Below are 12,140 nucleotides of genomic sequence, written 5' to 3'. Positions count from 1 at the left end.
AGTACAAATGACAGCTTCGCCATTGCACTGCCCTTTTATAGACGGTGTACGCGATACTACCGCCTTCTGTATATGTGCGTATTGCTATCTCATGACTTTCGTCACCTCAGTGCAAATTATCAAAGTGCCGTATAAATTGTGGACGGAAATCATAAAACTGGGAATTTTCTACGCTTTGACCTTTTTTTTTGTAGGGGTATAGTGGATGCTTGTGTGGAATCATTGACCGGGAGACCCCATATGGGGCTGGGCAACATAAACACCGAGTCCCCGAACGAAGAAAATCTCAGACGTGGCCAGGAATCGAAGCCGAGACACTGCGACGCTACCACTAGACCACGAGCAGCTGACGTAGAGGTTTTGTGATTTCACGTCAAATGTCCGACAGGTAATTTTAACGTTTGGATACTTATTAGCACTTCGTCTTGTGACATTTTTTACTGCCAAATCACAGTCCCTAACGCTTCAGTTTGGTGGAAAGCGTCAACCAAACGAATTGTGGCTTATAGGAATGCTATATCGAAGATGCAAGTCTTACCTCTTGTTTGAAAAAGAACGTTTATCTATTAGAATTCCTGAAGTCTAGATCATCCATTTTTTCTGCCAATTTCTCCTCACGAGACAAACCTTAGACCAATATGTACTAAACAAAGTTGTGAGGAATGTCAACACCCACAGTAGTGCAGTAGCCGTGGTAGAAAGTTTCTACGAGAGCAGAGAGAGCTTCATCACAGATTTAAGCGAAGTCAAAATCTATTTGATGGACGGAAGCTGAATGAAGCCAGACTCAGCGTAAAGAGAGCAATGCCAGAAGCGTTCAGTGAATTGGAGAGTTTTTTCAGTGGATCTGAATGAAGAATCCTAAGAAGTTTTAGTCGTACGTAAAGTTAGTAAGCGGATCTAAATCATCTACTCAGTCGCTCAGTTATCACATTGGCATCTTAATGGAAGACGAAATTGTTAGACCACGGTAGGTCGTATTGCGGTTCCTATGTTCGACATTCATCCGAACGCTGAAATGGCAGTTGCCATATGGGATAGCGGAATAGAAAATTAACCAATATTGTTGGACAGTGGGAAAACGTATCTACATCATTGACAGAGCAGCAGACAAAGAATTGAAATACAATATAAGCATAAAGGGCATACAAATTTAGTCGGAACAGCACAATCGATATTTTTAATTCCCAGCATTTTACAGCTGTTTCTGTGCTCGACCAAAAAATCTCAAATGCAAATATTGGGCACAATGTGGGCGTCAAAGAATGTTAGTTCTTGTGGTTCTTTTTTTTTTTTTTTGCAGAAAGTTGAGAGCCGAACTACAGTTATCTGTACATGATTTATGTGCATTGAATGCCCATTATCCCTAAGCCATTTGTGGTTTTCACAGTACTTTACCCAGAGCTGTATTTGGGACATCTTAAAGTAGAATGGCCACTTAAAATTAATTATAGGAAAAGCAGATGTCAGCCTGAGATTCCGCGGAAAAATCTTGAGTGTTACTCATCATTCTGAGAGCTTAGATCAGTAGAAGATACAGACAAGATCCAACGAAGAGCGGCACGTTTATCATTGTATCGTTTACAAGTGTGGAAGCGTTACGGAGATGCTCAACAAACTCTGGTGACAGACGGTACAAGACAGGCGTTGCGTATCAGGGACAGGTTTACTGATGAAATTCCGAAAGTGTACAGCCCAAAAAGAATCGCACAACATATTAGTTTCTCTCACATGGGTCTCCCGAAATGTCCAAGAGGGAAATTAGAGCTCATACGTAGTTTTATCTGCTATTGTTCTCCCCCAGCCCCCCCTCCCGCACCATTCGCAGACGCAACAGAGAAGCGGCCAAATGATGGTGCTGCCAGAATTTCCGTCTGGCGAGCGTTATATAACAGGTACAGTAGATTATTGCAAGAAACCAGAGCTTCTGATAACCTCACATCGTTGTCCGTTAAAAAGCATTGACTTAGACGGGGTGCTACTACCTCATAAATATGCCCTATAACTGCGGCAATGAACCAGAACATAGGCACTAAAAACTTTACAACTTTACGGTGGCCTTTGTGTTGGATGTTGGGAAAACCACCTCACCACAAAAGAAGTCACAGCACTTTGTATTTGTGAATCACAGTACATGTAGCTCTTCTTCCGATTGATCCGTGTATGCGGAAAAACAATGGGTGTGTAATAAATGAGCGTACAAAACTTGTTACGGCTATAAAATAACTGACAGGCGACATTATATATTCGTCCTTCCATGTGAGCATATATTGTCTAATAAATAGAATTTGCCCACATCTTGTCTCAAAACACTGAAATTCTCACGGCATAAGTTACGAAAACAAGATGACATAGCAGTCTACCGCTACCAACAACTTGGTCATCTCACAACGAAACGTTGCTCGAAAACGCTCACGGTAGCCGATAAACGACCAGAAGGAGGGAATATACGAAATAAATGTGTTCTGCTCCGATTGTCTCGTACAATTTTACCCAAGAATTACAAACCAGTCCACCCTGCACGCGAGTGATGCTCAGGCAGTCATGGTAACAGAGGACTGGACTATTTATCTTCGCTTATACAGGCAAATGACACAAAGTATACTCTCATAAGTTTCACCGAATCTGCGGATTACAACCGCAACCTCACAATTTCTAAACAAGGACACAATTTGTCCTTGCTTATGTTGCACATGACATGTGTGAAAAATGCACAAGAGAGCACGAAAGAAGTGGCATGTAATAAATATAGAAAGCAAAATGTGTCGTGTTCAAAAACTAATTTAAAACAACATTCAAAGTTTAACGTTTTCGTTGTGTAAGAATGTAGTATTTAGCAATATAGAGCATACCCCGCCCCCTCTCAGCCTCTGATTATGCCTCGGCGAAACTAGCTCGGGAAAACAAACAAATTGTTCCCACTTTGGATTTATTTGTGGTCCGGGGTCACTTCACTGGCAGATGCAAATTCTTTCTTCGTATAAGTACGACGTCATAGAAAGAAAAACTTAAATTATAGGGTGCTACACCGCACGAAAAAAACCTATTCAAAGTACAAAACATAAATTAATATTTGGCACTGGAACCGTTATGCAAATTACTGTATAGTGTTTTAAGCAGTATTTTTCTCAATGTGTTTAAGATGGTATCGTAACATTTCAATAAGTTCAGTGATACAGCACTTGGGCACTCTTTCCCATTTCCACTCCCGCTCTCCTCTGCCTTTCTGTTACCATACGGATAAATCTCTTATTAGCTGTTTGTTTCACAGGCGCTCGTATTACAGCTGTGTTTCGCATCCTAATAACATTTTTTTTCTGACAGTCCTTTGTATTATAGTAATGACCCTTGTCCGCATTACACATTTACATTGTAGATCGGTGAATAATCGGCTGGGAAAGTCGGACAACGGTCCGTAGTGGGATAACGGCATACCGAATCCATTAGTAATTTTTATAACAAAACGCTATATTGTTCAAATCAGTATTCATGTTGATTGCTTTTCTTGTATGTATCATTGAACAAAACATTCGACAAACGGACTCGCTGAAAGCCGTGAATAAATTAGTAACGGCGTTTGGTATCTCTTGGAGATGCCTGCACGTCATATATGAAGCTTATATAACAGAACCATATTCTGTCTCCCTGCAGGAGCTCTTACCCTTTTTCAAGTGTGTTAGCTTCAGGGTGAGGTGTGGGGGTTTTTCATTTCATGTGCAAATACCTGAATGTCAGAATGCGAACACCTGCTACTGGTAGTTCATTCGGAAAATGTGCGTATCTCAGCACTACTGTATTAGTGAAATCCTGTTCTCCTTGAACCGGGCTATTTTACATCATTGCTCACAGAAACCTGTTTGCGACTCTCGCTTAAATACGTGTCTGGTACTCGCGGCCGTAAGTACTGAGAAATCCGCCCTTGGCTACGCAAAATATATATGAATTCCATTTAATGCTGCCGTGTTGGGCATTCATTTCTTTTCTCTCTCTGTTTCAACTTTGTATGAGTTCTTCATGGGTTGGCAAAAAAGATATCTTCCGCTCTGTTCGGATAGTGCTATTCCTAGTCTGAACCGAACTGAGTTGTCGAGGTTGCACAGGCGGTGTGAGATGCTGAAAGCTAAATGTCTGATAGTCTAAATATCATTTTGCGTAGGTACTCTACAATATCGGTAGTATCTTGATGTGAGCTAGTTAAATACAGGCACCCAGCTCGTGTAAAGCGACAGGAATACGATGTTACCTAAAATTATATTTTCGTGTCTCAAAACGTTCTAAACGTTACAGCGTTGGGAATTAAGTTAACCTCTCTACAATTTTAATACTCTTCATCATTCATTACACGTTAATTTGGCACATGTTAGACACACACGTAAAGGTTTTATAAACCTTTCCGTCTTTAACGGTCCGAAGTTCTGCCGGACTTTTCACGTCCATATCAGGTAATTCATCCTAAGTCACCCACTTAAACGGACGTTGTTTTCTTGGTTTATCCCTGGTTTTTAACAGTGGTACCTCATTTCTTTAAGTGTTCTTGACACTAAATTTTAGAATTTTAAAAATATTTCTTTCGTGAGAATCTTTTACAATGTGATGGTATTCATTAAGTTGAAATTTTTTATTTTGTGATGCTTGTTGCTTTCATATTCATGCTTAGTTGACCATAAAATTGATTTGTTCTCCCGCCTTTGTTGAAGTAATTACTTTGGTTTTGTTTTCCTTTAGAGGTCACTAGTTTGTAGAAGAAATATTTATGGATTTACTTTGAAATTGTATTTTGAAATTAAGCTACCTATTATTAAATTATCTTCATAGCTGAATGTCGTGAATTGCTGGTTTTTGTAGATGATAACACTGCCAGACTTTCAGATTCGCCGGTAGATTGCGATCCAATTCTTCAAAACGATATTTTTGGGTATAATATATCGAGCAGCCGTTGTAGGCCGTACGCTTACCGTCATAGAATGGTATTAATTTTCGGTCTGCTTAAAGCCTCTGATGTTCTCGAAATTTTAAATGATAACCAAAATAATACACTATGTGATCAAAAGTATCCGGACACCTGGCTGAAAATGACTTAAAAGTTCGTGGGGCCCTCCATCGGTAATGCTGGAGTTCAATATGGTGTTGGCCCACCCTTAGTCTTGATGACAGCTTCCACTCTCGCAGGCAAACGTTCAACCAGGTGTTGAAAAGGTTTCCTGGGGAATAACAGCGCATTCTTCACAGAGTGCTGCACTGAGAAGAGGTATCGATGTCGGTCGGTGAGGTCTGGCACGAAGTCAGCGTTCCAAAACATCCCAAAGGTGTTCTGTAGGATTCAGGTCAGGACTCTGTGCAGGCCAGTCAATTACAGCGATGTTATTGTCGTGTAACCACTCTGCCACAGTCCGTGCATTATGAACAGGTGCTCGATCGTGGTCAAAGATGCAGTCGCCATCCCCGAATTGCTCTTCAACAGTGGGAAGCAAGAAGATGCTTAAAACATCACTGTAGGCCTGTGCTGTGATAGTACCACGCAAAACAACAAGGGGTGCAAGCCCCCTCCATGAAAAACGCGACCACATCGTAACATCACAGCCTCCGAATTTTACTGTTGGCACTACACACGCTGGCAGATGACGTTGACCGGGCATTCGCCAAACTCACACCCTGCCATCGAATCACCACATCGTGTACCGTGATTCGGCACTCCACACAACTTTTTCCACAGTTCAATCGCTCCTTACACTCTGGCTTACGAGCAGTGGTTCGGCCAAGAAATCCAAGTTTTCTCAACTGCCACCTAACTGTCATAGTACTTGCAGTGGATCCTGATGCAGTTTGGAATTCCTGTATGATGGCCTGGATAGATGTCTGCCTGTTACACATTACGACCCTCTTCAACTGTCGGCGGTCTCTGTCAATCAACAGACGAGGACGACCTGTACATATTTGTGCTGTACGTGTCCCTTCAGGTTTCCACCTCACTTTCACATCGCAAACAGTGGATCTGGGGATATTCAGGAGTGTGGAAATCTCGCGTACAGACATATGATACAAGTGACACTAAATCACCTGACCACGTTCGAACTCCGTGACATTCGCAGAGCGCTCCATACTGCTCTCTCACGATGTCTAATGACTACTGAGGTCGCTGATGTGAAGTACCTGCAGTAGGTGGCAGCACAATGCATGTAATACGAAAAACGTATGTTTTTGGGGGTGTCCGGATACTTTTGTCCACGTAGTGTATTTTTAGAGTCTTTGCGCTTTGGCTCTGTTATTGTTTTTCAATGCTGCAAGCACTTGGTAGTGGTTAACTATCATGTAGTTGTAATTAAACTTCCCTATTTAACACTTTATATCACGGAAACTAATTACGTACGAGTACCAGACTTGGCAGCATTAACGTCCAGAGTATGGGGTGCATGTTTTCCATGCGTCACAGCGCCCCCGTCCAGTTCCATGTATGGCCACCAGGTGCCGTGATCAGTCATCGTGATTCATAGTCTCACACACCTGATCAGTCGTAGTGCACTTGTTGACGTGTCAACATGAGCTTGGACAAAAGGAGCAGGGCATTATTGATGAATCTCTATTATTAAAACAACAGTAATGCTGCATCTGCACTTCGAGAATATCACCAGCTGAAAGGATTACGGAAGGGTCCTCTTTTCCACGTGCTGTGCGGAGCATGATGAAGAAGTTCGAATAAACTGGAGATCTGGGCGTCGCTCCGGGAAGGGGCCGACAACCTGTTGCACCATAGGTGGTTGATGAAATCGCTGTTGCTATGGCAGACAACGCTGGCCCTGGACCACCCATGGACATACGAAGCTCATTTTCCTCCGACGAGTGAGGTGAACACACACAAGTTCCGAGTGTGGGTATCTTCACTTCCAGTCACTGTGCATGAAGTTCCTCTGTACGGTGTGGCTACGCGGCTACTTTCATCATAGGCCCATTCGTTTTTGAACAAGTTGGCGCTGAAGGACCAAAGACGTGCAGTTTGACTGGCCGGCATTACTGCGATATGCTTCGCCAGCATACCATACCCGCCCTACAGGAGAGAGACTTATTGCACCAACAGTTTTCATGCAAGATGGGCTACCTGAAAGACAAGGTATACCAGGGGAACCTCAAAAAAAAAAAAAAGTCTTAACATCTGAGGTCATCAGTCACCTAGACTTAGAACTACTTAAACCTAACTAACCTAAGGACATCACACACATCCATGCCCGAGGTAGGATTCGAACCTGCGACCGTTGCAGCAGCGCGGTTCCGAACTGAAGCGCCTAGAACCGGTCGCCCACAGCGGCCGGCGAACATTCACACATGTGCTGATCTGAAGAGCAGCATATCAAGAGAGGTAGCCAGCATACCTACGGACATGCTTCGTTCTGCTGTGCGGAATGCAGTTCTGCGCTTTCCGACCCTTCTGGACACCGATGGGCGCCATATTGAGCCTCTTTTGTAACAGTAATGATACCGATATGTAATCGTATGTTGTACCGTAGCAGCACATTGTTTCAATTGAACTGATTCTGCATTATTTCTCTTCCCCTTATTCTTGACAGTAATGCTACCAGGTTTGGTACTCGTATGGTAATTAGTTTTCGTGTTATAACGTGTTAAATAGGGAAATTTTAATTATAACCACCTGATATTTCACAACTAATCTTGCCCTACAGCCACGCTACCCTCAATACTCCATCTTCTGCTTGTTAATACTGTGTGACATTATTGAGCTATATGAAATAAAATCGTCATAAATTCTGAATAGTTTGCGTTAGGACGTTCGAACTGCACTGTTGGCCACGGGGCATGATGGGAATTAGTATGCGTATGATGGTTTGGTTTTGCGACGAAGCCCACTTTCATTTGAAACCGGCGCATTTGGGGAGCTGAGAATCCTCATTTCGCGATCTAGAAGTCTCTTCAACCTCATTAGGTGACTGTGTGGTGTGCAATGTCCAGTCACAGAATAATCGGTGCGATATTCCTTGACGGCACGGTGACCACCGAACGTTTCGTGAAGGTTTTGGAAGATGATTTCATCCCCATTATCCAAAGTGACCCAGATTTCGACAAGATGTGGTTCATGCAAGACGGAGCTCGACCCCATAGAAGCAGGAGTGTGTTTGATATCCCGGGGGAGAAATTTGGGACCGCATTCTGGCTCTAGGGTACTCAGATTGGTATTCTTCGGATCTGAACACGTGCGACTCCTTTTTGTAGGGCCATATTAAAGACAAAGCGTGCAACAATAACCCGAAAACCGTTGCTGAGCCGAAAACAGCCATTCAAGATGTCATCGACAGCATCGATGTTCCGGCACTTCAGCGGGTAATGCAGAATTTCGCTATTCGTCTGCGCCACACATCGCCAAGGATGGTAGGCACATCGAACATGCCATAACCGAAATCCGAATGTCTGTAATGAGGTTTACATGTTTAATAAGGTGGGTGCACTCCGTAGTTTGTAATAAATTAGGTTTTTTCATCTAGTGTAATAATAGTTACCCTGTGAATATTTCATCAAGTGTTGTATCACATCTTCATTCATCTTTTGTTTCTTTTAACCATGTACAATATCGTATTTGTTGATTTTTTTTTCGAAATACGTACGTATTTGCATAATTTGTATTCCTCACGTACCTACTGTGTAGGGGGTTGACTGCTACTTCTTAAAAATGCAGTTATGGGGCCTTTAATGGGTCGTTTCGTTATAGCCTTCGGCCTTTTATAGATTCGGATAATTTTCCTACCCTCACACCGCATCTTTTTATAGACTGATAACTTTTTGTGTTATTCTTTGCTGAGAGTGTGTATATGTTGCAACAACTATCACTTTGTTCCAAGCGGTGAATATGTAAGTGGGGTGGTTTCTTTGAAAAGGACGTGGCCGATTTCCTTCCCCAATCCTTCCTCTACCTGAACTTGTGCTCCGTCTCAAATGACCTAGTCTTCGAAGTGAGGTTAAACTAATAATCATTCTTCCGGTGTGGGTGTTTTTTTTGTTGTTTGTTTATAGAAAGGACAGACCGTCGCATTCAGTCTCTTTCGTCTTCTTCTCCTCCTCCTCTTCTCTATTCAAGCCATGCAGTGATTTCACGATAAATCGGAGATAACATAAAAGCTTAACTACCTATTTCAAATAATTTTACGGACACACAGTGATCTTTTGAGAATCAGAGGGATTCCGTGTACCGAATCGTGCCAGAGCCTACTTTGAGGTTTTAAAACCGATGAAATTCATAAATCAGAGGAGTAGCAGTTTGTTATTTTTCGGAGCAATGGCTTTGTCACTAACTGTGACCTAAATGAAACAAACTAGAATACGATATCTGTTTTTCTCTCGGCGTGCGTCACAAGCTGGCATATGGACCCACATTTGGTTCACTGTAACCTAGTTTTATTCCGTTGAACGAAGCTGCCGACTGTCGTCACTGGACGGCTATCAGATTAGAGACTTTCAACGGACTACTTACGTCATTTGAATGTAGTCGATTCCTTCAAATTTTATTGTGTTTATTTTTTGTATTTATTTACTTTTTTTAAAGAAGGATCTAGTGGCATCGAGGAACTTGTACCAAATATCGTTTATAGGTAGGGCTACCGACTATCATAGTAACATGCGTCCCCTTTTTCATTACTCAGTTCCATCGCTTCAGTTCAAGCCTATCGATTTCTCGCTACTTACCGGTCTTGCGTTCGTATATCGCTGTTTATTTATTCAATCAGTTCCTCATTTTTCTCCACCGGCTGAGTGGACTCTTCTCCAGAAATTTAGGCAACAGAAATACCCAATGTAGTTTCCGGTCATCAAACTGGAATCACATAGTTGGTAAAGGCGACCTTAAATACAAGACCATGGAATTCATAAGCATCAATTATTATGAAATGACTCGGAAGTTTTATCGTTGCTGAGAAGCAGCTGTAACATTTAAGACGCACATCTGTATGCAGTCTGCTACAAGATGCATTTGTCTTGCAGCTCTAGAAATTATATCGCTTCCTTTTCTGTTAGGGTTTGTAGGCAGTGAACGCTTTAATTGTGCTGGACGGACAACGCGTTAAGCTGAAGTAGAATGAAAAATCTGTGGAATTCATGTTTGCGGAGCTTAACGTCCGTGTGTCAGAAACTGACATTGCAGTGTTTGGGTGATCTTATTGGTGATGTACGAGGGCTATCCAGAAAGTTAAGTTACGATCGGTCGCGAAATGGAAACGACTATGAAAATCCGATAAAGCTTTGCAAAGACGTGTTGGGCAGTGTCTCTAGTACGACTCTAGGTAGAAATATGTCACTCTTTTCATTCCTGAGCTCTTAGTGAGCGCGTAAAGATGTTATAGAAAATAGTGTCTCCCGCCAAGTACGAGGGCCTGGTGAGAATTTTCCCCTGAAGCTATGCAACCAACATTACATAACTGTCGTGCGGTTTCTTCTTCAAGACAATTCTCAGCCTCATTCTGCAGGGGCAATGAAGATGTTCCTGCATCGTTTCAATTGGAAATGTTTGGTTACCCACAATACAGCCCATAATTGTCTCCCACTGCGTTTCATCTCTGCTCAAACGAACCGCTGGCTCTGAAGACAACATTTTGGCACAGACAACGAGCTTTAGGCCAGCGTAGAGAATTGGCGGAAAGCACTGGCGGCTGCCTTCTATGATGAGGGTATTGGAAAGTTGGTACAACGCTACGACGAATGTCTGAGTCAGAACGGCGACTACGTAGAGAAGTAGCTGAAAGGTGTATAGATACAAATGAAACATTTCTGATTTTCACTGTGATTTTCATTTCGCGATCAATCGTAACTTACTTTCTGGACAGCCCTCGTAAGCTGCAGCCACCCTCCGGGCTTTTATACCTTTTACATTTTCATAACTAAAATGCGAAGATGACTATAATGAATGCATTTATAACGGAGTGGTCGTTCGACAGACAGACAGACGACTAGTCATTCTCTGGGCACACCATGTAACACCGCCTGTAGCCTTTATAATAGCCTCAGTTCGGCGAGGAAGATAGTCCACAAGTTTGTTTAGGTAACCCGTACCCAGCTGAACCCACTGGTAATGTGATCTCGTAGAGCTGCTAATTTGCGAGGATATTGTGTACTACATTCCAACTGGTGTTCTAAATGTTGTTGTTGTTGTGGTCTTCAGTCCTGAGACTGGTTTGATGCAGCTCTCCATGCTACTCTATCCTGTGCAAGCTTTTTCATCTCCCAGTACCTACAGCAACCTACATCCTTCTGAATCTGCTTAGTGTATTCATCTCTTGGTCTCCCTCTACGATTTTTACCCTCCACGCTGCCCTCCAATACTAAATTGGTGATCCCTTGATGCCTCAGAACATGTCCTACCAACCGATCCCTTCTTCTGGTCAAGTTGTGCCACAAACTTCTCTTCTCCCCAATCCTATTCAACACTTCCTCATTAGTTATGTGATCTACCCATCTAATCTTCAGCATTCTTCTGTAGCACCACATTTCGAAAGCTTCTATTCTCTTCTTGTCCAAACTATTTATCGTCCATGTTTCACTTCATACATGGCTACACTCCATACGAATACTTTCAGAAATGACTTCCTGACACTTAAATCTATACTCGATGTTAACAAATTTCTCTTCTTCAGAAACGCTTTCCTTGCCATTGCCAGCCTACATTTTATATCCTCTCTACTTCGACCATCATCAGTTATTTTGCTCCCCAAATAGCAAAACTCCTTTACTACTTTAAGTGCCTCATTTCCTAATCTAATTCCCTCAGCATCACCCGACTTAATTAGACTACATTCCATTATCCTTGTTTTGCTTTTGTTGATGTTCATCTTATATCCTCCTTTCAAGACACTGTCCATTCCATTCAACTGCTCTTCCAAGTCCTTTGCTGTCTCTGACAGAATTACAATGTCATCGGCGAACCTCAAAGTTTTTATTTCTTCTCCATGAATTTTAATACCTACTCCGAATTTTTCTTTTGTTTCCTTTACTGCTTGCTCAATATACAGATTGAACAACATCGGGGAGAGGCTGCAACCCTGTCTTACTCCCTTCCCAACCACTGCTTCCCTTTCATGTCCCTCGACTCTTATAACTGCCATCTGGTTTCTGTACAAATTGTAAATAGCCTTTCGCTCCCTGTATTTTTC

The 12,140-nt window shown here is 42.4% G+C and overlaps 1 protein-coding gene across 3 annotated transcripts in view; it reads left to right on the top strand.

The window, feature by feature from the left end:
• The window catches only part of LOC124787624 (glycerol-3-phosphate acyltransferase 1, mitochondrial), a 401,021-nt gene that overhangs the window by 184,595 nt on the left and 204,286 nt on the right, over positions 1-12,140 (top strand). The window contains exon 1 of one of the 3 annotated variants that reach the window (XM_047254383.1): positions 363-388. The exons of the other annotated variants lie outside the window; for them this stretch is intronic. Coding sequence (XP_047110339.1) covers positions 378-388 — 11 coding nt within the window. The 5' untranslated portion in view covers positions 363-377. Of the gene's footprint in view, positions 1-362; positions 389-12,140 lie in introns of those variants that run through there. 3 annotated transcript variants of the gene reach the window in all.

This window comes from Schistocerca piceifrons, chromosome 3 (genome assembly GCF_021461385.2).
Source record: "Schistocerca piceifrons isolate TAMUIC-IGC-003096 chromosome 3, iqSchPice1.1, whole genome shotgun sequence".
Classification (NCBI taxonomy): Eukaryota; Metazoa; Arthropoda; class Insecta; order Orthoptera; family Acrididae; genus Schistocerca; species Schistocerca piceifrons.
The sequence above is the reverse complement of the archived record's forward strand: the minus strand, read 5'-3'. Positions and strand labels throughout refer to the sequence as shown.